This window comes from Trichechus manatus, unplaced genomic scaffold (assembly GCF_000243295.1).
Source record: "Trichechus manatus latirostris isolate Lorelei unplaced genomic scaffold, TriManLat1.0 scaffold00004, whole genome shotgun sequence".
In the NCBI taxonomy this organism is placed as follows: domain Eukaryota; kingdom Metazoa; phylum Chordata; class Mammalia; order Sirenia; family Trichechidae; genus Trichechus; species Trichechus manatus.
Window position 1 is genome coordinate 22,111,350 of NW_004443940.1, and position 26,157 is coordinate 22,137,506.

The following is a 26,157-nucleotide window of genomic DNA, read 5'->3' on the forward strand; positions in this document are numbered from 1 at the left end:
TGAATTGTTGCAAGCCTTTGTTTAACACCAGAGTTTTAAAAAAATTGTGACAATATTTGCCAGTGTTCTCCTCGCCTTTTTGGAGGTGGATTTTTGGAGGTCCTTACTCTGCCATTCTAGAAGTGATTGCTCTCAGTAAATATTTTTTAAAGATTCTTCATGACTCTTCCGTAGATGATAGAATCTTTTTTTCTTTTTTGTGGCAGTATACACAGCCAAACATGCCTTCACAATTTCTACATGTGCAGTTCAGTGACATTGGTTACATACTGCACCACGTGTCACCATTCTCACTATCTCCACCCATAGGGTTACATCACCATTAATTTAGACTCTTCTGCCCCTTAAAGTTCTCGTCTGTGCCTTAGATTTACTGTTAACAGTTTGAACTCTATAGAAAATTCTCTACAAGAACGTAGAGCTAAACTGCTGTTTAGTTTAACTATGGCTTGTGAGATATTTTGGTTCAGGGTTTGAAAGTTATTTCTAGGCAGTAGATTCAGGGGTCCCCCTCCCTAGTCTCAGTGGATCCAGTGAATCTGGTTTCCATATGAGTTTAAAGTTCTGTTCCCCTATTTTGCTCCTTTTGATTAGGATCCACCTATTGAGTCCTTGATCAAAACGTTCTGTAAGGGTAGCCAGGCACCATTCATTTCTTCTGGTCTCATAGCAGAGGAGGTACTAGCTCATGGAGGCAATTAAACCTGTAGTCCATTTTCTTCTCTGATTCCTGGGCCCACTTCTGTTGTTCTGGGCAAATAGAGACCAATTGTTTTAGCTGGGGTGGCTGCTCGCAAGTTTTTAAGACCCTAGGCACTATTTACCGAACTAGGAGGTAGAACAGAAACTCTAAAAACAACTTTAGGCCAGTTGATCTGATAGACCCATGAAGCCATGACCCTAAACCTTCGAACCAAGAAAATTAATCCCATGAAGTGTTTTGTTGTAACTAAGTAGTATTCACAGGTACAGCTTTTTTGGGGGGGGGCTACCGTTATAGTTGTAAAATTATATAAAGCTCTTTATTTGCCGTTTCACACTTTTTTTTTCTGGTGTACAGCTTAGTGATTACAGCTACTTAAGTCGTGTAACCATTACCCTTAAAAACCCATTGCCGTCGAGTCGATTCCGTCTCATAGCAACGTCGTAGGACAGAGCAGAACTGCCCTGTATGGTTTCCAAGGAATAGCTGGTGGATTCGAACTGCCGACCTTTTGGTTAGCAGCTGAGCTCTTAACCAGTGTGCCATCAGGGCTCCTCCATTAGTCAATGCCAGTTTTCCTATCACCCTAGACAAAAGTTCACTACTTCCCATGGAGTGATTTCCCCTCTCCCTTCCCCTTCCCGCCCCTGGTAACCTGTAGATGGTAGAATCTTAATTTATGACCCTAGATTAGAACCAATGCATGTACCAAGCAGTCAGTAAATATTTATTGAAATTCTTAGATCCATCTTCAAAGAAAGATTATTTTATGACATTTGTTTTAATGCAATCACTGATCCAGTAGTGTGAGCAGATGAAAATTCAGTTAAAAAGTGGTTAATACTTATTCTGAGCCTCGAACTGTTTCAGAGGATGGGAAGATGGAATTAATATACATGACATAGGGAATTCCTCAGTGTAGAACGGATAATAAATGATTATCATGGGAGTTCACAACAGGGAAAGCATTTAAGTTAGAAAAGTTGAATGTAGTCTCATGAAGGGAAGTGGAACATGAACACAAACTTGGGAGAGAAGATGATGCTGAATAAATAAAGGAGGAAGAGGGTAGACAGTCTAGACTAATGGCATGACATCAGCATTGGGGAGAGAAACAGGCAGAGAAATGCTGGGCCATTAGTAGATCTGCCCTTCTGCTTTAGTGACTTTTTTTTTAACTATAAAATAATGAAAAATAAGAAAAGTTGATGATAGATTCCCACAGTAACAAAGATTAGACTAAAAGCCCATTAAGCACTGACTAAATATCGGTAAATGAAAAATGTTATAAAAAGTAAGCACTTTGTTGTTGTTGTTGTTGTTGCAATAGTGTTTCAATTATTTTGCAGAAAGGGTTTGAAATTGATAAATTACTTTCTGCTGATTTACGAAGTTTTTGGTGTTGAATATGTGAAATTGTGTAATATTTTTAGGTGTCATTTGCCAATGCTGTATATTGGATTGGAATATGGCTTGACCAACAACTCAAAATTGGCTGAAAGATTCTTTAGCCAAGCACTGAGCATTGCACCTGAAGATCCATTTGTTATGCACGAGGTTGGTGTTGTTGCATTTCAGAATGGAGAGTAAGTACCAGAAGACCATTGGGCTTGTTTTGGTAAATAGAGTAAAACCTCATTTACTAGAGTTCAACTGATCAGACTGACTTTTGAGTAGATTTTTATTCTGTACTATTTTAAGACATAGAAGATTTTTAAAAAATCTTGAATTTCCGTAAACATATTAAACTCAGGTTTGAGTCCTCCTTTCTTCTAGGCTACCACAGTCTTATAATTACACTGCTTGACAGTAGATGTATCTTCAGATCACTGACATTCAGCAATATGGCCTTGAGGCACTGAGAATCCTTAGACATCCCTATGTAGACGAGAAGTTGGATCAATACAATTGAAACGAAATTTTTGAAACAAAAATACAGGAAAACCTGCAAAAGCCAGAATCTGTGTAAGGCAGAAACCTATCAGAGAAGGAAAACTCAATTATTTTCCACTAAAACAGATGATAGAAAAATGGTAAGACTGCACCCTATCAAAGGGGGAAATCTTCCGAGATCCAGAAAAACAAGGCAATCCTGTGGAGTTCCAGCTCTCACAGGTTTCACTATATAGGTAGACCCCGACTTACGACATCCTTGTGGGTTTGTTTTGTACATCTTACCGTTAGTAATATGTACTACCTACAGTGTTGCAACACATAAGTTGCTGCTGTTATCATTCCCAGATGTAAAGTTTCCAACCCCCAAAGACCAATAAAGATAAGATTTATAAAGATACTGATAATAAAAGGCAATAATAATGAAAACTAAAGAAAAAATGAGACATTCGACTTATGTCAGAACTGACTTACGACGGACAGAGTAGTTGTAGGAACAGAACCCTGTCCTAAGTTGGGACTACCCGTATTTTGTGTTTAGTTACCAGTTGATCAAAAAATTATGCTGATTAGAATGAGCTAGTTTTCTAATGTCCTGCTCAATCGAGGCTGTACTGTAGCCTTGGATGTTTTATGAAATAAGTAATTCATTGTCATACTCCAGAGAAAAAAATATATAATCCTTTGCATTAAATTATACAGAAATTAAAAAACAGTTTTAAGTTGGTACTTCTCTAGTGTTGTTTGTGGGATGTATGTGTGTTTTATAAAAGTTAACTTTAGGTATTTTACAAAAAGAAAGTTTGGAGCTTTTTTGTTTTTGTGTATAATAATGTAATATTTCCTAAGATCATGAGCTTGTGTGGTGTGAATACCATAAAATTAATCATTTCTCTGACTTAAATTTGAATGTTAATCAACTCGTACCATTAGTTTACCTCCATTTCACTTTAGTACTACTAGAGATTTTCAAATTTTTCTTGTTTGTATTTGCTGATTTTGAATAACCTGCAGCCTTTCCCTCCTCTTATTTTAGCTGGAAAACAGCAGAAAAATGGTTTCTTGATGCTTTGGAAAAAATTAAAGCAATTGGGAATGAGGTATTCTATGTATATTTGTAAATATACCTATGTACACATACCTAAGTGTGTTTACTGTTCAGTGAGGAAAATAACATGGCCAGATAATGCTTCTTACCTAGGATAATCACCTACTATTTATCATAACACATGGCTTGTTGATGTTTGAATTGTCAATTAACTGTTAGATGACATGGTACAAAGGAGTTTGTTTCTAATCGAGAGGGCAGGTGTTGAGTCTTTGCTTCCTAAGAGGACTATAAGGGCTAGAGGTAGTCATTGCCATGTATTAGGTGGTTACTGGAAACAGAATACTTGATGGTTAGTTGAAGCTGATGAATACTGTAGCATCTAACATAATATGCCTTTCTTCCGTAGAACTTAAAATAGGCTCATCTTTGATTGAGGTTAAATGCAGTATAGCAGCAGACTCTACTTCTGCAGGAATAGGGCGAGCTGTCATTTAAATTCCTGTTTCATTTGCAGTTCCCTACCTGTACTGTGGAGCCCTGGTGACGCGGTGGTTATAACCAAAATATTGGCAGGTCGAATCCACCAGCCACTCCTTGGAAACCCCATGGGGCAGTTCTACTCTGTCCTGTAGGGTTGCTATAAGTCGGAATCGACTCAACAGCAATGAGTTTGGTTTTTTTTGGTTTACCTGTACTTTACTTTTCAATGTTTTAAAATATTTAACTATGCTCTGTTGTGTGAAAAGTGTAACCCATGGATGTGTGTGCTCTTGAATTAACTTTCCAACAAGGTCGGATGTATACACACAGATATTATTTTAAAATAATGACTTTAGATACTATAAACTTCCATAGGTAGGGATTTCCATGTTACTATTCTTCTGATTCCTGATTCTTTTTCTCATACCTATCTTGTTTTATTCTATTCTGATTTTTACCTCCCACTTCTATGCTTTTCCTGTCTGTGCACAGTTGCCTCTCCTTTCACTGTTAGCTCCATTAGTCTGCCTGCCAGATGGCAGTCTGCCTGTCCTTGTAGACGTAGCTTCTTAAATTTTAGTCTCCAATTAACTGTCATATGACTTTGAAAAATATTATATTTCCATTTGTTTGCACATGCATGTATATGTAGCATGTTCTTCCTCAGCTAAGTCTTGGGTGGCTGTGTATAATAAATGTAGTTTTGTTAATATAAGGCTGCCATCTGCCACCCTGCCGGTTTTCAAGGGATTGAATGCCTTAAGGCCTTGCTACTCAAAGTGTGTTTCCTGGACCAGCAGCATCAGCATCCCTTGAGAGCATGTTAAAAATACTAAATCTCAGGACTTACTCTAGACGTATTGAATTAGAAGCTGAATTGTAGCCCGGGTGATGCTCATGCACAATAAAGTTTGAGAAGCACTATCCTAAGCCAAAGCTAAAATTGAAGCGATATTCTTTCTTTGATGATTCAGAGTGCACTTCAGAATCTTACAGAAATTTAAAGTAATAGGTTTAAATATGAAAGTGCAATACTATTGAAGTGTCACAATCAAACCAAAAATCAAACCCTTTGCTATCAAGTTGATTCTGACTCATGGTGACTCTATAGGACAGAGTAGAACTGCCCCATGGGGTTTCTGGGGAGTGGCTGGTGGATTCAAACTGATGACCTTTTGGTTAGCAGCCGAGCTCTTAATCACTGCACCAGCAGGGCTCCTTGAAGTATCAAAATACCTAATAAAAAGTTACATGAAGAGGGGAAAAAATGCTGTTTGACTTTAGATATAAGCTGCAGAAATGTCAAAATAGCAATAATGTGTAAGGGTAATTAAAAGATTTGTTTTTCATTCACACGGTCTGTGCCTCCCCAAGCCATTCTCAATGGAGTTGGAGAGATGTGGCTCGGATTTATTTATTCATTTAGTTGCCCACTATGCCCTAGGCTCTGAGCTAGGCGTTGAGATGCGACAGAAAACTAGTTTGACATTTCCTGTCCTCAGATATATTGGGGAATGCAGACAAGGAAATTGGCAGTAATAATACTGTGTACAAAAAAAGTCTGTGTTTGGGGAAATAAAGGTACCCACTCGAGGAACAGTTAACCCAGACTTGAGGATCAGAGCAGGCCTTTCAGATAACATTTCTTCCTACTCAGTCCTGAAGTTTGATTAAGCATTATCCCTACAACAGTGAGGGAGAAGAGTGTTTCAGGTAGAGAGAGTAGTGTGTGCAAAGTGTGGTCTGTTTCACAGATTGGAGCTGATTCAGTATGGCTTGGATTTTGAGTTCACAGAGAATGTCAAGAACGGGGCAGGACCGTTAAGCAGGGGTTGTTAAGGGCCTTGAAAATGATAGTAAAGAGTTTGTACTTTAACCTGAGGATGGTGGGAAAACAAAAGGAGTTTAAGCAGGGGGCAGCATCGTGAGACTTGTATGATTGTGGCCCAAAAGAGACTTGTTAGTGGGGAAGGTAAGAATTAAATAGGCCGGACTTGTGCTAAGGAAGTAGGATAAACAAGACTCTCGGTGACTCTTGGAATAAGAGAAGTGAGGAGAGGGAGGGGTCATGGATGACATCAGCATGGTAGGAATACGAGATCAGGGATCTGGGGTGACAGGAGAGGCAGAAAAGTTTGGTGTGTGACACACTCAGTTGGAAGTCCTAGTGAGAGTTGTAAGTAGAAATACCCAACAGGCAGATGGATATAGAGATCCTAGTGTTTTAGAGACGGGTCTGGGCTGGAGGTACAAAATTTGGCCTTGAGCATGGACAGCCTGTTTAACAAGATTGTGCTAAGCACTGGAAATACAGAAGTCATACCGTCCTCTGGACCCATCCAGAAGGCAGGAAAGATGAGGAAACCAGCACGTGTTCTTGCTTAATGCTGAGGGACTGGCACCCAGAGACTGCTGTCTGTACAGACACAGAGGAGAGACACCCAACTTGCATAAGTGTATGAGCTTATTCGGTACAGACAAATGAAGTTGAAAAAGGACATCTGTAACTCATGGGTTCGATGCTGCTTTATGTTTTAGGTAACAGTCGACAAATGGGAACCTTTGTTGAACAACTTGGGGCACGTCTGCAGAAAACTTAAGTAAGTGTAGAGCATTTTCAGAAATAGACTCTGTGACTAACAGTTCAGTTGATTTTGTGTAGCCTTTTCCATATTTTTATTTCATGAGACTCTTCAGCTTTCTTGTTCCTGGCTGCTCAGATAGAATAAGCATAAAAACAAGCACTATTTTCTTAGTTATCTCTGTTGGTTTAATTTTATTTTTGAAACTTACGTTAATTTAGAAATTGTAATTGCTTTTTTTAGATAAAAAAACTGTAGTGTTCACAAAACCAATTGAGAAGAATTTAGACAGTAGGATCTAATTAAAACCGCATCTGTGTTCTAACTCACTGTGTCCTGCTAGACACTAGTTTTGTAATGTGATAAACAAGTGGCAGTAAAAACTGAATTCGTCCGTTAGATAAATTTGGGAAGCTCTGAGTTACACAAAATTTAGCAAGTTTTTTTAATTGCAGAATTTCTTAGACTCTTTCCTGTGCATTTCCCAAACTGCAGCATTTCCCAAGTTTAATTGAAAACAGAACCTTTTTTTTCACAAAAGATTTTCCAGGGAAACTATTCCAGAGAACTTCGAGAAACATTGTTCTGAGTAACTCTTTTGGACCTTAAAGCAAAACTCTTGGTTGTTTTTAACCACACCTGGTGTCAGAGGTTTACCTTCACATAAAAGTGTGTCATAAAAGGGCACAAGTCTAGGAGTCGAGGATTAGGGTTCTGGTCCCAGTCTCCCTCTAAGTATCGAAAGTAATACAAGTATCCATGGAGAGTCCCTTCAGCCAACTGAGTGAGTGTGCCAAGAAAATATGTGTCAAGGAGCTATTAAGATACATAACGGTGTAATATAGAGGAAAGTTACAGTCTAAACTCTTATTCTGACATAGGAAAATATTTGTTGTATCTTTACATAAATGAGTAGTCATCTTGGCTTAGGAATTTAGGAATTTTATTGTCATCATAAATTATTTTCTCTCTTTTCTCCCCCTTTTGCACCCCCTCCTGTCTTTTCTTCCCTCCCTCTCTCGTCTTCTCTCACAGAAAGTATGATGAAGCACTGGATTACCACCGTCAGGCACTGGTGCTGATTCCTCAGAATGCATCCACCTACTCTGCCATAGGATATATACATAGCCTGATGGGCAATTTTGAAAACGCTATTGACTATTTCCACACAGTATGTCTTTTGTATCTAACTTTAAATCTGATTAACGTTTACTACTACTTTTTGAAGTGATCTTTTCTAGGCAGTGTTTTATTGCTTTACAGTTTTAAAATTCTTTATGCTACCTTGTTTTTTATTCTTTTCTTTGCAGAGAAAAGCACATATGTGTTTTGCAATATTCATCAAATTAGAAGCAAATGTGAGACTTGTCATAAGTGTGTCTTGAGTCATGTAAATGTTAATTTGAGCTGGGTGCTGTGTTTAGCCTGGGGAGCACAGGAATGTCTATCACACAGTAGAAGCCCTGTAGGAGCTCCCAGTCTTTTATCCAGGACTCTTATAATTAATTTCCTTAGATTAATTTAGTTAATGAACAAGATAATCTACATTTATCACAAAGAAAGGAATCTCTCCTTAATTCACATACCCACATTTCATCAAATCTGAGACGCCATTAGTAAGTGAGATGACCACAAAAAAAGAAAAAGTGCCAACAATTAAACTTTAACATAATACTTTCCTATGACTGAAACTTTTGACACTTAGACAAAGTGCTCTCTGGACGTATTTAGACATAGGTTTTTATCAGCTATCACTCTAGTACAGACATAAAAAGAAAAATGCAAGGGAAGTAAATTGGTTACTCCCTTCTTCACATTCAGCACCTTATTATTCTGAATCACTGTTGTACCCAGGTGATCAGTATTCTTTTTCCCCAATATATGATCCTGACGCCATCACATATGTTCCACTCTTGGTTTTCTCCAAGCCATAGACAACTGTTCTGCATATTTTGATGTTATCACTCTATTGATTTTACCAGAAAGTGTCAACAGAAGGTTTTTAGACAACAACTAGGATTCATGTATCGTCTCTAAGTGTTGCTTCATGGTTTGTTAACTGAAATGTCAATTGTCCAGTCAGGTCGCCAAACACAACAACCAAATTCACACTGCACAGGCAGTGACATCCACATCATGGCTGCCGCCTGGCCACACCAATAGTAAAAAACCATCCATTGGAAGACATGCTGGTTTCAGAACTGTTAACATTTGAAAAAATGTGGGTCTTAGAATCAATGAAATAATGGTATTGGGGGAAGAGGTAAAATATGAGGAAATGCAAATTTTCAAAGATAAGTTCGTGAGTAATAGATTCATAACTGATTCTTCCAGGGTTGATTGAAGATTTTCAGGCCATAACCCTAGACGGAGTCTTGAAGTACCTCTATGATAAACAATACTAAGCTGGTCAGAACTTTGGGATGAGCAAATTTTCTAATCTTGTGTAATCTTTCAAATACGTATGTTTGAATATTGTATAATTTATCTTTCTTCTGTGATTTAATTAATATAGAAGACTTAGAGGGCTCTCATGGGGTTATAGTTTTTAATCTTTTTGGGAAGGGAATTTTAAACATGGAAGAAGAGTGAAGTGAACCCCCAAGTACCCATCACTAACTTCAACAGTTGTTATAGTCAGTCTTGTTTTAGTTATATCCCCACAACAATCCCTCTCCGCTCCCACCTTTGGTTCCTTGGAATATTTTGAAGTGAATCATATAGGAATATTTTTAAACAAAAGAGAAATATATTTTCTGTTAATAACCATGCTAAATATTTTCTGGCAGGCACTTGGTCTTAGGCGAGATGATACATTTTCTGTTACAATGCTTGGTCATTGCATCGAAATGTACATTGGTGATTCTGAAGCTTATATTGGTAAGATTATAATTATTCTTATTGGCATTGTCATCCATTTTTTAGATTCTTTCTCTTTGTAGTCCATCTCTGTTTAGAATTCTCAAGTTCTTATTTAAGGTTCTAAGTTTATCTTTCTAACCATTCTAACTACATTAATATCAAGAAATTTCATCTATTTTGTTAGAAGAATGCTGGGGGAAATAGTGACTCATCAGCTGTCCATTCATTTTGAAGTTGAGCACTTCTGTGTGCTAAATACTGTTACAGACTATGTGTTACGCACTGTGTTGCAGGAGGATCAGTCTAATTACACAATGGAAAGTCTTAGAAATGTTTTTCTAATAAACTTGAATGAAGGGGCTCTGGCCTTAATATTTTATAACACAGGGTATAGCATAATGTTAATCTCTACATTTCAGTGGAATATTAACAAGTTGCATTACATTCACTTAACTGACGTGTAAGTTTATTTTATTGTACTTTAGATGAAGGTTTACGGAACAAACTAGCTTCTCGTTAAACAGTTAGTACACATATTGTTTTATGACATTGGTTAACAACCCCACAACATGTCAACACTCTCCCTTCTCGATCTTGGGTTCCCTATTACCAGCTTTCCTGTGCCCTCCTGCCTTCTAGTTATTGCCCCTGGGCTGGTGTGCCCCTTTAGTCTTGTTTTGTCCTATGGGTCTGTCTAATCTTTGGATGAAGGGTGAACCTCAGGAGTGACTTCAGTACTGAGCTAAGAGGGTGTCTGGGGGCTATACTCTTGGGGTTTCTCCAGTCTCTGTCAGACCAGTAAGTCTGGTCTTTTTTTTGTGAGTTAGAATTTTGTACTACACTTTTCTCCAGCTCTGTCCAAGACCCTCTATTGTGATGCCTGTCAGAGTAGTCAGTGGTGGTAGCTGGGCACCATCTAGTTGTACTGGATTCAGTCTGGTGGAGGCTGTGGTAGTTGTGGTCCATCAGTCCTTTGGACTAATCTTTCCCTTGTGTCTTTTAACTATTTTTTTTTAATGAGAAACAAGTAGTGAGACAAGTTTAGATGATATTACTGTAATTTGGCACTTGTTTAGTTATGATATAAGGAGTTTGCATAGAGGTTAAAAAGTGAGAACTGGACCTTGGGTAGGCAAAGATTTCCTTAACAGAACATAAAGCCAAAAAAGGAAAAAATTGATAAATTGGACTTCAGTAAAATTAACAGCTTTTGTTCATCAAAAAACACCATTCAGGAGTGAAAAGGAATGCCATAGACTGGGAGAAGTTACTCGCAATACAAGAAGAATTTGTATCTAGAATACAAAAAAACTCCTACAGATCAGTAAGAAAAAGTTAACCCAATCATAAAATAGACAAAATACTTGAACAGGAGCTTCACAAAAGAGGATATCTAAATCGTTTTTAAGCAAAATGAAGTTACTCAAGATTGTCACTTATCAGAGAAAGTAAAACCATAATGAGATACCACTGCATACCCACCAGAATGGCTGAAGATTAAAACTACTGATGACACCTCAGTGGAACTCTCATATATTGTTGGTTATCAGTGGGTTATAAATGGGTAAAACCTCTTTGGAATACTGTTCAGCATATTTACTAAAGTTAAAATCAGGCCTACTCTATCAGTTATCTGTTGCTGTATAACTCCAAAACTTAGTGGCTTAAACCAACAAAGGTTTATTATTTCTCACAATTCTGTCGGTTAATTGGGTGATTTTTTAGCTAGTCTCGCCTGGGTTCTCATGCTGCTGCAGTCAGCAGGTGGCCTGGCTGGGGCTGCATGGTCTAAGATGGTCTCACTCATGGCTGGGATCTCAGCTGGGACAGCTGGAATGGCTAGGACAGCTGGGCCTCTTTCCACGTGGCTTTTATCCTAGACTTCTTCACAGTATGGTAGTCTCAGGGCTCTAAAGGACCAGAACTGAGGCTTCACGACCTCTTGGGGCCTGACTTGGAAGTTGTGCAACATCACTTCCACCGTATTCTATTCATCAAAACAAGTCATATAACCATGATAATCTCAATCGACGCAGAAAAGGCATTTGACAAAATCCAACACCCTTTCATGATAAAAACACTCAACAAACTAGGAATAGAAGGGAAGTTCCTCAGTATGATAAAGAGCATTTATGAAAAACCCATAGCCAGCGTTGTACTCAATGGGAAAAAAACTGAAAGCTTTCCCCATTAAGATTAGGAACAAGACAGAGATGCCCCCTCTCACCACTGCTATTCAACATTGTTCTGGAAGTCCTAGCCAGAGCAGTTAGGCAAGAGCGTGATATAAAAGATATCTGAATTAGGAAGGAACTAGTAAAACTATCCCTATCTGCAGATAACATGATCCTATATATAGAAAATCCCAAACAATCCACAAGAAAGCTACTAGAGCTAATAAATGAATTCAGCAAAGTTGTGCCGTATAAGGTCAACACACAAAAATCAGTTGTGTTTCCTGTACATCAGCAATGAGCAAACTGAAAGGGAAATTAAGAAAACAATTCCATTTGCAGTTGAATCTAAACGATAAAAATACTTGGGAATAAGTTTAACTAAGGGGATGAAAGTCATGTACACTAAAAACTATAAAACACTGCTGGAAGAAATTAAAGGAGACCTAAATCAGTGGAAAGACATTCCATGTTCATGGGCTGGAAGACTAATATTATTAAAATGTCATTACAACCCAAAGTGATCTGTAGATTCAATGCAATTCCTATCAGAATTTCAACAACCTTTGCAGATGTGGAAAAGCCAATCCTCAAATATGTATGGAACTGAATTAGGCAAAGCAATCTTGAAAAAGAAGAACAAAGTAGGAGGACTCACACTTCCTGATTTCAAAACATACTATAAAGCTTCAGTAATCAAAACAGTCTGTGTATTCTAATAAACACATAGACCAAAACCAAAAACCCCAAACCCGTTGACGTCCAGTTGATTCCGACTCATGTCAACCCTATAGGACAGAGTAGAACTGCCCCATAGGGTTTCCAAGGCTATAAATCTTTATAAAAGCAGACTGCCATATCTTTCTCCTGCAGAGCGGCTGGTGGGTTTGAACTGCTGACCTTTCATTTAGCAGCTGAGTGCTTAACCACTGCGCTGCCAGGGCTCCTACATATAGAACTATGGAAAACAATTGAGAGTCCAGGTATGAGTAATTGGTTTTTGACAAGGGTGCAAAGTCCACCCAATCGGGACAGAAGAGTCTCTTCAATAAATGGTGCAGGGACAACTGAATCTCCAGGTGTAAAAGAATGAAGTTGGACCCCTACCTTACACCTTATATGAAAATTAAAATGGATGAGTGGCCTAAATGTAGGAATTAAAACCGTAAAACTCTTAGAACAAATTGTAGTAATTAATGCTTTGGGACCTAGTTTTTGGCAATGGGTTCTTAGATATAACACCAAAAGCACAAGCAAATGAAAGAGAAAATTAGATAAATTGGACTTCAGAAAAACTAAAAACTTGTGCATCAAAGAACTTTATCAACAAAATCAAGAGACAAGCTACAGAATGGGAGAAAAAAATTAGGAATCATATATCAGATAAGAGTTTAATATCCAGAATGTATGAAGAACTCTACAGCTCAACAACAAAATGACAAGCAACCCAATCAAAAAGTGGACAAAGGACTTGAGTAGACATTTCACCAAAGAAGATATACAGATGGTCAATAAACACATGAAAAGATGTTCAGCGTTGTTAGTCATTAGGGAAGTGCAAATCAAAACCATAATGAGATACCACAGCACACCCACTAGGATGGCTATTATCAGAAAAACAAAATAAGAAGAGTTGGTGAGGATATGGAGAAATTGGAACACTTATTCATTGCCAGTGGGAATGTAAAATGGTGCAGTGGCTGTGAAAAACATTTTGGCAGTTCCTCAAAAAGTTAAAAACTGAATTACCGTATGACTCCGCGATTCCATTCCTAGATGTGTACCCAAAAGACCTGAAAGCAGGTCCTAAAACATAATTGTACACCCGTGTTCATTGCAACATTATTCACAACAGCTAAAAGATGGAAACAACGCATGTCCATCAACAGATAAATGGAGAAATGTAGTGCGTACATACAATGGAATATTATTTAGCCATAAAGAGAAATGAAGTTCTGATACATGCTATGACGTGGATGAACTTAGAATACTTGCTGAGTGAAATAAGTCAGACACAAAAAGACAACAAATTCTAATATGAAGTATTTGGAATAGGCAAATAGATAGAGACAAAGTTTATTAGTAGATACCAGGGCAGGTGGGAGGGGGGAATTGGAAGGTATTACATAAGGAGCACTGAGTTTCTGTCAGGCGATGAAACATTTGGAAATGAATAGTGATGGTGTTTATACAACAGGGTGAATGTAATTTCACTGATTTGTACATATAAAAATAGTCAAAATGGCAAAATTTTTGGTATATATTTCACCACAATAAAAAACTTTTTTGAAAGGCTAAGAGGTCGGTCATAAAAGACCACATATTGGATGAATCTGTTTATATGAAATGTACAGAATAGGCAAATCTATACAGACAAAAGAGTAGACTAGTGGTTGCCTGGGGTTGTGTGTTGGGATTTAGGGGCTTGGGGAATGTCCACTACAGGTACGGCGTTTCTTTTTGAGGTGACAAAAATGTTCTAAAATTATTGTGATGATGGTTGCACAACTTTGAATATACTAAAAAAAAATAACAGTGAATTGTACACTGGGAAATGGGTAAATAGTACGGCATGTGAATTATATCTCAGTAAAGCTGTTCTATATAAGAAAAGCAAGTCACATACTAAGCTTGGAGTCAGCGTGGGAGGGGACTATAAAAAGGTTTGGATACTGGGAGATGTAATCTGCCGTACTGATCTTATGATGTAGCAATTCATGGTAGCACCTAACAGGAAGCAACCCAAATGTCCACCAGCAGGAGAATAGAGAAATAAATTGTGGTGTATTCAAGCAATAGAATAATGCACCACAATGAAAAGAACTAAGTACTGAATTATGCAGTAACAAGGATGAATCTCATTCTGTCAAAAAAAAGAAAATATACTGATTAATTCCATTTATTGGAAGATTAGTGTAAGCAAAACTAGTCAATATTGCTAGAAAAGTCAGAACGATTACTTCTGGCTTGGGAGAGGTGGCAGTATTAACGAGGAAGGGCACAAGGGAATCTTCTAGGTGCCGGAAATGTTCAGTGTTTCGGTCTGGTGGTGATTATGTGGGTATGTACATATCGATAGCATAATTTACTGTTTGTATGTCATAGCTCACTTAATAAGAATTAAAAATAAACAAAAGACACTTGAGCTCTGGCATTCTAAAGACCATAGGTTGTCTCAGCTCTGCCACTCAGTAGCTCTGTGACTTTGGGATAAGTCTGAGCCTCATTTTCCCCATTTGTTCAAGGAATAGTTGTGAGGCTTAAATGCAAAGTTTATGTAAAGCTGAGTAAGATCTGAAAATACAATAATGAATAAGACAGGCATGGTCCCTGTTCTTATAAAGGTAACAGTTTTAAAGAGGAGACTTCCAAGTTCGTTCATTCCCTAAAACTAAGGGAAGGCTTGCCTGTCATTATCTGCCAAAACATCTATTACTGAAAGCTATTGGTTTGAACTGTGTAAATTTGCCTTTCTACGTAGGTCAGAAACGATGGAACCTTAATACATCTGGTCAAAGTCTCTTTTATCCATCATACTTATGATTTTGATATGTGGAAAATGTATTTTTCCTTTATTGTGGTTTCTATATGCATAAGATTAGTGACTGCCCAACAAGCACATCACAGACAGCCCTGGTCTGTAACTGCTGAGAGAAAAGTTGTCCATAGCTCCATTAGTATCCTCAGGGCTTCTGTGATGTGATGGCTAATTGAGCCACACTGGTGTTAAAACTGCACGTGCTTATAAAAGCCTTCCCAACTTCTCCCTTGATGATGATGGAAAAGAAGAGAAAAGGAAGGAAATGATTGGAAGAGAGGGTAAAAGGGTTTTGATTTTTTTTTTTTAATGAGAAATAGAACTTTTGTTTTCCTCCTTCTGTTCTAAATTTGTGCTCTTAAAAGTACAATTTGACTTAAATGATAGAGGCAGTGCTATATCATGTTGTAAATGACAGGTAAATGGATGAATTTCATGTTCTAATTATGGTATTTCTTTTTAGGAGCAGATATTAAAGACAAATTAAAATGTTATGACTTTGATGTGCATACAATGAAGACACTAAAAAACATCATTTCACCTCCATGGGATTTCAGGGAATTTGAAGTAGAAAAACAGACTGTGGAAGAAACAGGGCTTGCACCACTGGAAACCTCAAGGAAAACTCCAGATTCCAGGCCTTCATTGGAAGAAACCTTTGAAATTGAAATGAATGAAAGTGACATGATGTTAGAGACATCTATGTCAGACCACAGTACGTGATTCCAAACAGTGGTCTAGATTCCATTTTGTCATAGTATAGGTTCGTATTTTCTCACATCCTTGTCATGTTTTAAGAATTTCCTATTTTTCAACATGAACCCAAACTACATCTCTACATTTAGGAGCAGAGATCTGCCTTAAAGACTGGATAGCACACCTTTGCAACAGATATTTTCTGACCCTACAAAATAGTTAAATGTAGTGAAATAAAGAATAATGAAATTGCTATTTATTTGATTCATTAATTTGCAGAAGAGAAATTTTCTGAAAATGAGTTTTGAATCACTTTGATAGCTTATTTTCCGACTTCTAGAAAGTGGGGTGAGGAGAACCCTTTACCACTCTGATAAGCACAGTTGTTCTCCAGTATGGCTCGTTTCTTCCATATAGAAACTGCTTTAGCTGTGACCATGTTTGTTTGTGCTCCCTCAGGATAAAAGGGATGTCCTACCTCAGGATCGAATCTTAAGGGACTTAATATGGTTCACAATCAGCAGCTTCTAGAATTTATTGAGTAGCTTATTTTAGAACAGCCCCCAGATGTGAAATTGCCCGACAAATGTCTTCTTCCATGGATGGCGCATATGGGGCCCATGGTGCAATGCTTTTTGGTTTGCCTATGTTAGAAGGCCCTTATACAGCTGAATAACTTGCCTAGTCTACCTCTAAAACCTTTTATGAAAGAGGCTTTTGTCTTTATGGATCATAGCCCCTCAAGGGTATAACCATTTTCCCAAGTATATTAGCTTTTAAAATAATCTACTAATTTGGGTGACAACGGAAATACCGGCTGTAATCTGACATAAACGTGAATGAATCCTCTTCCAACTTCACTTCCATTTTCAAGTAATACTGTGATGTCCTCGACTTCATCTGCAACCACCCAGTTAAACCATAAGGTGTTCCTTCCACACTGCACGTGACATGACTGTTGCTTTCAGAATGTATGTTATCATGTAAATTATTTTTTCTGCATTTACATTCTTCAGATATGTGAGTTTGTATAAAGCATTTTCCTTCATTTATAAGGATGATGCTACATAAACACAGTATAGGCTTTTGAATTTTGAATTCTCAGTCTGTGACCACAATGGAGAAGGATTTCTCCCTTTATCTTTTATAGCCCTGGCAGCTTCTATTTTATATATAATTCTTTTATTTAAAAAGATAATATCCAGAGAAAGCATTTTTGTAATGTTTATGGATTAAGGCAGTAGTACATAGTGGATATGAATACAAAGTCTACCCCTGTGAATATATAAAATACCACCTATAGTCAAATACTAGGATTCATAGTAATGTCTTAATTAGAATGAAGTTATGCAATGTGATCTTTATAAACAACTTGGCTATTTCTTTTTCTTTTCAAATAGGCATGACTTTTCATATATTGATTTATTGTTTAATTGGATGTGTAATCAGTCCACAACTGCTTAGTCCTGGGGATACAACTGTGAACAAGATGGACATGGTGCTTTTCCTCAGGGAACGTGTACTCTGAAATACAGACATTCGACAAATTACAAGGCAGTGTGAAGAGTGTTACACATGGAAACCCCAGGTGCTCCTGGAGCACGTTCAGCTGTGTGTGTTTGTGTGTGTCAGAGGAGTGGTGAGAGGGATGGTCAAAGAAGGTCTCTGAGAAGGTGACCTTTGAGCTATGCTAAGTCATAAAGAATAAGACTGTGTGGGGATAGGGTAGGTGGGACCAAATAGAAGATTGACACTCCCATGGGAATGGAATAATCCAAAATGGCTGGAGCAGAGACTGGCTGAGCAATGGTGGACAGTGGGCAGATTGGAAGGCCTTGTAATTGTTGTGAAGGATTTCTGTTACGGGATTGTAAGCAGAGCTTGGAACCGGTTTATTCCAGTTCAAACCCTTACTGAGAATTTGCATTTCTGACAAGTTCCCGGGAAGTTATACGTAAGAATCACCCAGGGATCTTGTTAAAATGTAGATTCTGATTCAATATATCTGGGATGGAAATGCAAATTCTCAAGAGGGGTTTGAACTGGAATGAACCGGTTCAAAGCCCTGGTTGTAAGTAGGGAAGTAACATCTATGTCTATTTAAGTGATGAATCTGGCTGCCATAGAAGAATAGGTTAGAATTAGATGCACAGAAGCTAGTAAGCTAATGTGGGCTTAGTTCAAGTTGGTGGCAGTGGAACTCGGGGAAATGGGCAGGTTGAGAAGAGATTTAGAAAGGACTAATGCAATAGAAGGCCCCTGGATGGTGCAATAAGTTTGTGCTCCGCTGGTAACCAAAAGGTTGGCAGTTCGAATCCACCCAGCAGCACCACAGAAGAAACAGCCCTGATGATCTGCTTCCATAAAGATTACAGCCAAGAAAACCTTACGGAGCAGTTCTCTTAGCACATGGGGTCGCCATGAGTCAGAATCAACTCGATGGCACAAAACAACAACGATGCAAAAGAAGTAACTTGATTATAAAAATTTCCTCAAGTCTGTAAAACTTAATTTTGTGCTTTGTTGACATGATAATTATGAAGATCCTATAAACAAATTTTTCTACTTCAAGAAGAAGAAAACTGAATCTCTCATGACTGTGCTAAATTGATAAACCTCGCTTGTGCAGGTAAACAACTCAGATGTTCTTAAAGATAGCCCTGAAACTCAAATAAATACAACTTCCTACTCATTTTTTTTTTTAAAAGTTATTCCAGTAAAGAGGATTATATGCTTCATTTGTTGAAAATCCTTCCTTTCAAGTGCTCATTAGAGGACGTATTATCCTGCTTTTTCATAGAAAGGTATAGTTTTTCCAAGACATTTATTCATAGCATCATTGACAAATAAGGTATTGTACACAAACTAACTTTCCAGGTACCCGAAACAGTCCCTTCAACACCAAAACTTTTCATCTTAAGCTTTCTAAAATGTATTCCATATATTTTCTGTCTTCCTAAGCAGAATAATAATAGCTCTCATTTCTTGAGGACCAGTCATTGTTCCACGTGCTAACTCTAGTAAATCTTTTCATTAAAGCTTTATTGCACCTGTTGTACAGACGAGGACTCTGCCGCACGTTATGTGACTCGTCCAGCATCACACAGCCAGCAGGTGGCAGAGCTGGCATTCAAACCTTGTTCTCTTAGTTTAACCTTTGGAAATCACTAAACTTCATCACAGCGAGTGTCAGTTACTGCATTGGATTTTAATGCAGTAATGCATTCAGAGACCATTTTGGTTGCTTACTGCCATTTAGATTTAAAGTGATGATTTTGAGTTTTCATTTTTCTTTTCTTACAGTTTTTCTGTCTTTGTCGGACATAACATGCTTCTGCTTTTTATGCCTTCCCTCTTTTTTGCTGGGACTAGAAAATCAAATGACTGAACTTAAAATAATTATTTTAAAAATAAGTAAAAGTGAAGGTATTCTGTTAATAAAGTGCTGAGTTTTTCACATTTGTCTTGCCTGCCCAGAAGTTATTTTTTCATTTTGTTTTCTCATTGATCACCTGTAATGATTTTGAGATTTGTGGATAGTGACTCCTGGGAAGTGACAGTGCTTTCAAATTTAAAAGGGAAAAGCTTCAAGAAATTTGACTAAGCTACATCTGAGATCGGCAATAGCGTTAACACCGATGTGTGCGACTTCAGTGAGTGTAAAGAAAAGGTAACGTCTAATTGTATGCCAAGTATTGTTTCTGTTATTACCCAATTCTCCAATAATGTTGCCTGTTGTTAGGTGCCATCATGTCCATTCCAACTCATAGCAACCCCACGTGACAGAGTAGAACTGCCCTATAGGGTTTTCTAGGCTGTAATTTTTACGGGAGCAAATCTCCAGGTCTTTCTGCCACGGAGCCGCTGGGTGGGTTTGCACCGCCAAACCTTTCTCGGCTTGCAACTGAGCTGCTTAACCATTTGCGCCACCAGGGCTCCTTATGTTGCATAGTCTCCTAAAAATGTGTCCTCGCCAACTGTCAAGTGGCCATATTGTTATCATCAAAGTAAAATTTGAGGTGAAATGCTGTGGTCACCAGCTTCTTGAAATCACTGCTGTCTACCAATTAGACATGGGTTACCTTGTAGAGTGTAGTCTTTCTAGGGCAGTCGTTTACCCCAGAGCCATATTCATTCCAACGTTTGCAGATAATTTATTGCTGCTCTGCTTCGGCGTAAAGGTCTGTGCATACATAGACTATCACAGGTTGGGTAGTGTGTAAGAAGCTAGACTTCTTTGTAACACACTTACTTTCTCATTTTCTCACATAAAATCGTAAGCTTATGAGTGTATTTTGTTCACTATATCTTGAAATTTGTATTTCAAAAAAATTGTATTTAAAGAATAATTTTATCTGGCAAACCTGAATTCTAAAATTCTATAATTTTTGTGAAACCATTTATCAGAATACTAGTTACAAATAATAGTGAAAAATCAGAGGGGTCTTAAAACATGGACAGTGGTAGCTACTGGGAAAAAATATTTGGGTATTTTGCTAGCCAGATTCGTAAGAAATACACATTCTTATCATTTGGAAAAAGAAATGAGATTTGATTTTTTTAACTTTGTTGAGATAAAATTCACATACCATACAATTCACTTATTTAAAGTTTACAGTTGGGTGGTTTTTAATATATGCAGAGTTGTGTAACCATCACCATGTTAATTTTAAAATGCTTTCATCACCCCAAAAAGAAACCTTGTACCCATTAGCAGTCACTTCCTATCCCCTCTCTCGCAGTCACAGGCAACCCTCTACTTACATTCTGTCTCTAGTGATTTGCCTATTATGGACATTTCATAGAGAGGGCATCATACCATAGGTGGCCTTTTATAACTGGTGTCTTTCACCTAGCATAATATTTTCAAGGTTCAAGGTAGTATTATAATGTGTATCAGTACTTTATTCCTTTTAATGGCTGAATACTATTCTATTCCATTTTGTTTCCCAAAGCAGCTGTGCTATTCTGTGTTCCCACTAGCAGTATATGAGGATTCCAATTTCTCTACATATTCACCAGCACTTGTTATTTGTCCTTTTTGGTTCTAGCCATTCTAGTGGGTGTGAAGTGGCATCTCATGGTGGTTTTAATTTGCATTTCCCTGATGACTAATAATGTTGAGCATCTTCTCATGTGCTTATTGGCCATTTGTGTATCTTCTTTGGAGAAATGTCTGTTCAGATCTTTTTCACATTTTTTAATTGAGTTATTTGTCTTTATATTATTGACTTTTAATAGCTCTCTATATATTCTGGTTGTAAGGTTCTTATCAGATATATGATTTGCAAATATATGATATTGCAAAACCCCATTCTGTGGGTTGTCTTTTCATTTTCTTGATGATATCCTTACAAGCAAAAAAGTTTTTAATTTTTATGAAGTCCAATTTATTTGTTGTACTTTTGGTGTCATATCTAAGAAACAGTTGCCTTATTCAAGCTCATGAAGATGTATTCCCATGTTTTCTTCTAAGTGTTTTATAGTTTTAACTCTTACATTTAAATCTCTGATCCATTTTAGTGTGTGTGTGCCTGTGTTGTGTATTAGGGATCCAACTTCATTCTTTTATATTTGGAGATCCATTTATCCCAGCCCCATTTGTTGAAAAGACTGCTTTTCTCCATTGAATTGTCTTGGCATGCTTATCAAAATCAATTGGCCATATATAACTGTAAGGTTTTTTTTCTAGACACTCAATTCCCTTCAATATACAGGGAATATACTTTAGATATTTTGAAGGAAAAGAAATGGGCCAAGTCTTGAAAAAGACAAAGAAATATGATATACTTGTCCTGAAAGAGCTTATCATGTAGGAACCTGTTAGGTACCAGATACAGGCCTAGGCTGGGGATGAAGAAATGAATAAATTCATAGTTTCTGCTTTCATTGAAGTCCCAGTTCTGGGTGGGGGCTGCATGGAAAGTACCTCAACCCTTAGAATACAGTGTAGTAAATAGAGAAATGGAGGTATGCTCAAGGTTCTGTGGAAGCTCAAATGAAGGGCCCTCACCTTGACTGAAGGGGTGTTCTGTTGGTCTGAGAGAGCTTAAGAAAGGTGGACAGAACATTCTAAGCAGAGGGCATGGCATAAGTCTTGGCTTTATAGTAGTGGTGGGAGACAAAATATGAACACAAGAAGTATCGTAAGACATTGTCTATGATTTGACCTAATGAGAAATGGGAACAAGTTCTTTCCTCCCACTTGATAATTTTTGTGGCTTTTGGCTCAGTAATAAAGGAATTCTTTTGGAGCAAAAGTGCTTCAATAAGATTGTTTTATGGACAGAAGGTGTGAGGTTCAGAATCCTTTTTATTATCCCAATTTGGAAACATTACTAAAAAACAAATCCTGAGTTCAGTGATAGTTTAATTTGAAAAATATTTAGAAATTAGCGAGGGAAGACCTGCAAGTAAATTGAGAGTAGTTTCAAAAACATTCAAAATACATGTTCTGTATTTAAAGACTGCTGAAACATTCCAAATTTAAAAATAAATTGTTTCCACTTTTTTTTTTTTTTTTTGCTGTCAGCAACCCTTTTTAATTATTCTGCTCCTTCTTCCCTCTCATGCTATAAATTAAAGATTTTGTCTGGCAATCACATTTTCCCACTTTTTATCAAAGATAACATACCATCAGAGGTTTTGATTAACATAGCTTTATCATATACCAAGTTGATTTGAGACAAAAGGAAAAAAAACTATTGACCTAGTCTGTGCCACCTTGTCATAGGTGCATTTCTAATAGTGTTTCTTTAGATTTTGTGGATTATTGAAAACAGCTCCTGGCCATCTTTGTGGGGTTTTAGAGAACTCAGTTTTGGAACTGCTTTATGAGCCTTTTGGCCTGTTGAAAATACCATATATCAAATGTGATCATAGATAGTGGCTAAAGGATAAAGTACCGGATTGAGTTAAGAAACCTGGATTTGCTTCCAGTAATCTGCCAGTGACCCCTGTAAATCTCTTAATCTCTCGATGCCTCAACTACTCCATTCTCTAGTCACATTTTGTGTGTGGGCTTGAAACTCTTGAAAGAAGTGTGTTATAAATTAAAAAATGAGAAAATAGCAAAAAAAAAAAAACCCACATGGAATTTAAAAATAACTTCTAAATGACTGTAATGAAAAGTGTTACTGCCTGCATGCTTGTAAAAAATAAATGTGAACCCAGTTTAATTGAAAGCCTTAAAGAGTTGAATAAAGATGGTATTGGAAAACCTTAAGGCCCCGTATTTTTGGAAGCATTTATTTTATCCTATATAGGAAAGCCATGTACCAATTTGCGTCAGCCACCGGACTTTTTTAACTGTAATTGCTGTTCTTTAATAAAATGTTCAGATATCTTTGGAAAATAAGAAACATTTTATTAAACACACGTATTTTCAGGAATGTTTAGCCAAACAGCCTTCTATGTTTAGCCTACTATTTGGGGAACTGAGATTCAGCAATGCAGAGCCATTTTTACGAGATCCTGCTTACGCCAAATATTCTGGTTCTGAATTTCTATGGAGTTGTGCCTGTCACCTGACCAGTTGAACCGTTAGGGGCAAAGAAGCTAAAAAGAGGAGATGACTTTACTCCCTCCTTCCTTCTAGTTTCCCGGCCTCTAGCATGGGGAAAGCGGATGCAGCCTCAGCTGTCTCCACACCATCTCTGTAAACCAGTGTTTCTCAAAGTGACCTGCACGCAGGACCACTGTCAAGGCGTACCTGGGGTGCTAGGTGAAAAGTGCGAGCCCCAGAGCCCCACTTGAAGCCACTGTGTCAACCTCTGGTAGCTAGCCCCAGAGTCTTCTAAGGAACGCCGAAGTTCTCGCCCTCGGCCTCGTGGCACACGCCTGTCTCTCTCCCTCCCTCCGTTCTCTTCGCCCGGATGTGGGCGTGCTGCTGGGCCTGACGGACAGACCAGCAAAGGCGCGGGCGTGGGGCAGTGACAAGCGGGGCGTGGGGCAGTGACGAGCGGGACGCGGGCGGCGGGAGCGTGGCATTCTCGCGAGGTTTCGGTCGGCCTCTCGGGGCTGGGGAGCGGGGAGGCGGTGGCTCCGACGTGCGTACGAGATGCGCTCGGAGAAGGAGGCGGCCGGTGGGGCCGGGTCGACCGGGGCTGCAGTGGCTACTCGGGGCTCGAGTGGGAGGGAGAAGCTGTCAGCGTCCGCCCCCCGCGGAGGGCCGGCCATGGAGATTCAGTTCCGCTGGGAGTCGCCGCGGCGGGAGCCCGAAACGCAGTCGGCCTCCACCTCTGGCTGTGGGGGTAGCGGGAGCGGCGCGGGCAAACCACGCGAGGAGAAGAGGACGCTTCTGAGCAAGGTCCGGGCAGGGGGCGGGGCGAGGACTGAGGGGGGGCGGGGCGGTGAGGGGGCGGGGCGAGGACAGAGGCGGGATGGGACGCCTTCAGGACCCCGGAGAGCGCCCGGGCGGGTCGCGCGCCAGCAGGGAGCGCCCGCCCTCTGATAAGCGACCGACAGGAGCTGGGGAAGGGGACGCTGAGGGAGACAGAGTTTCCTGCACTTCCTGACTTGGTCTTTTCTGACTTACAGAGGAACAAGAGTCATTTAAGTTCTGTGAATATATTTCAAAACAGCTAAGCCCGTTGCTGTCGAGTCGATTCCGACTCCTAGAGACGCTATAGGATAGAGTAGAACTGCCCGATACGGTTTCCAAGGAACGGCTGGTGGATTCAAACTGCTGACCTTTTGGCTAGCAGCCGAGCTCTTAACCAGTGCACCATATTTTTGAGATGGATTCAAAATCCTTGGCTTACTACCATCAGGCAGCGTGTTCAGAGCAAGAAATTTTCCTCCTTCCACCCCTCCCTCCTTCCCGCCCCATCACTATTTTCGGTTCCAAACCGACATTCTTACTAATGACCACCCCTCCAGATAGGATTTAAAGACGCCTCGAAATTTGAAGCGTGAGACTGCTGAGAAGTCCCCATACCGGTCACACGGAGGTAGATGATTGCTTAGTTGGTAGAGTCACATTCAGAAGGCTGGTACACCCTGATCTAATCGAGTAAAGATTTCCAGAGACAGAACTGGACGTGGCTACTGCAGGAAGTATTACCAGATGATCCTGATATTACTAGCATAAGAGACAGAGAAGGATGAACGTTAGAGAAAGAACCACCAGGTAATACAGATAGGAGAGGCGAAAGTGCCCACCACAGGCATCGAAAGCGCTGCAGATCATGAAGCTGTCCAAGATCTCCTATTGGCAGCGAGAACAAATACAGCTTTCCTTTATTACTTGCATTTCTCTGCATGTGTTTTACCTTCTCATATTACTTTCTAGTACAGGTAAGAGTGTGGAGAAGATTTTATTTTTCAATTCTGGCACAAACAGTACATATCACATGGCAGCAGTTTTCTTGATGTAGTACTGAAATGCTTACATGAAAAAGAACTGTGTTATGCACTGCCTTTTCTGACCTCACTGATAACTTTTAAGTCATTCAGCCCTCTGTAGCCTTTGACAGCCATGTTCTCCATGCATGTACATGTTAATCTTTCTTCAGTGTGTGTTTATGTTGGACTCCTGGTGTAGATTTTCCTCTGTGCATTAACATAGGTGATCAGACATTCCAGCATTTGACACGTAATACATTCATAGTGAAAACAAAGTCCAGTCAGTGTCGGTTTTACCTTGGTGCTCCTTAGGTTGTCATTCGGCGGCTCCCTCCCAGTCTCACCAAGGAGCAGCTGGAAGAGCAGCTACATCCGCTTCCTGCGCACGATTATTTTGAATTCTGTACTGCCAATCTTAGGTGAGGAGAAACTTGAAGCTTCAACATTAAAAAGCTGAGAGGTGTTGTCAGTTGATGGGCAGTTATTATAGATAATGGAAGTCATCCTCTTTTCCATATTCTCTACCAAATGCCCCCAGAAATCAGTGCCTTTATTTTTGCAAGTTACTTCTAATTAGGCAGAGTATTAAATTCTTGTAAAATAGAATTTTGGAATGTACTTCTACTGTCACCACGAGAGTATAAAAGGAAAAATAGACTTACATTACTTAATTTTTGAAACTTATTTCATGTAGCTTGTTAAAGTAAACTGTGTGTAAATCATGTATGCATAACCTGAAGAATTTTCACAAGTGGACAAGCTTGTGTAACTGACATCTAGATAAAGAAGCAGAATATTTCCAGGATCCATAAGCCCCTTGTGCTCCGTTCCAT

General features: G+C 38.8%; 2 protein-coding genes across 6 annotated transcripts in view; both read left to right on the plus strand.

Moving 5' to 3' along the window:
• Window positions 1-21,089, plus strand: part of CDC16 (cell division cycle 16) — a 38,485-nt gene extending 17,396 nt beyond the window's left edge. For 3 of the 4 annotated variants that reach the window (XM_004369287.2, XM_023733591.1, XM_023733597.1), the window contains 6 exons: window positions 2,137-2,289; window positions 3,633-3,696; window positions 6,666-6,727; window positions 7,745-7,880; window positions 9,499-9,589; window positions 15,747-16,220. In XM_004369287.2, coding sequence (XP_004369344.1) covers window positions 2,137-2,289; window positions 3,633-3,696; window positions 6,666-6,727; window positions 7,745-7,880; window positions 9,499-9,589; window positions 15,747-16,006 — 766 coding nt within the window. In that variant the 3' untranslated portion in view covers window positions 16,007-16,220. Of the gene's footprint in view, window positions 1-2,136; window positions 2,290-3,632; window positions 3,697-6,665; window positions 6,728-7,744; window positions 7,881-9,498; window positions 9,590-15,746; window positions 16,221-17,379 lie in introns of those variants that run through there. The other variant, XM_023733593.1, reaches the window with a different exon arrangement.
• A 2,949-nt stretch (window positions 21,090-24,038) lies between these two features.
• The window catches only part of UPF3A (UPF3A regulator of nonsense mediated mRNA decay), a 36,120-nt gene continuing 34,001 nt past the window's right edge, over window positions 24,039-26,157 (plus strand). For both annotated transcript variants that reach the window (XM_023733607.1, XM_023733613.1), the window contains exons 1-2: window positions 24,039-24,287; window positions 25,637-25,743. In XM_023733607.1, the coding sequence (XP_023589375.1) occupies window positions 24,039-24,287; window positions 25,637-25,743 (356 nt within the window). The remainder of the gene's footprint in view (window positions 24,288-25,636; window positions 25,744-26,157) is intronic.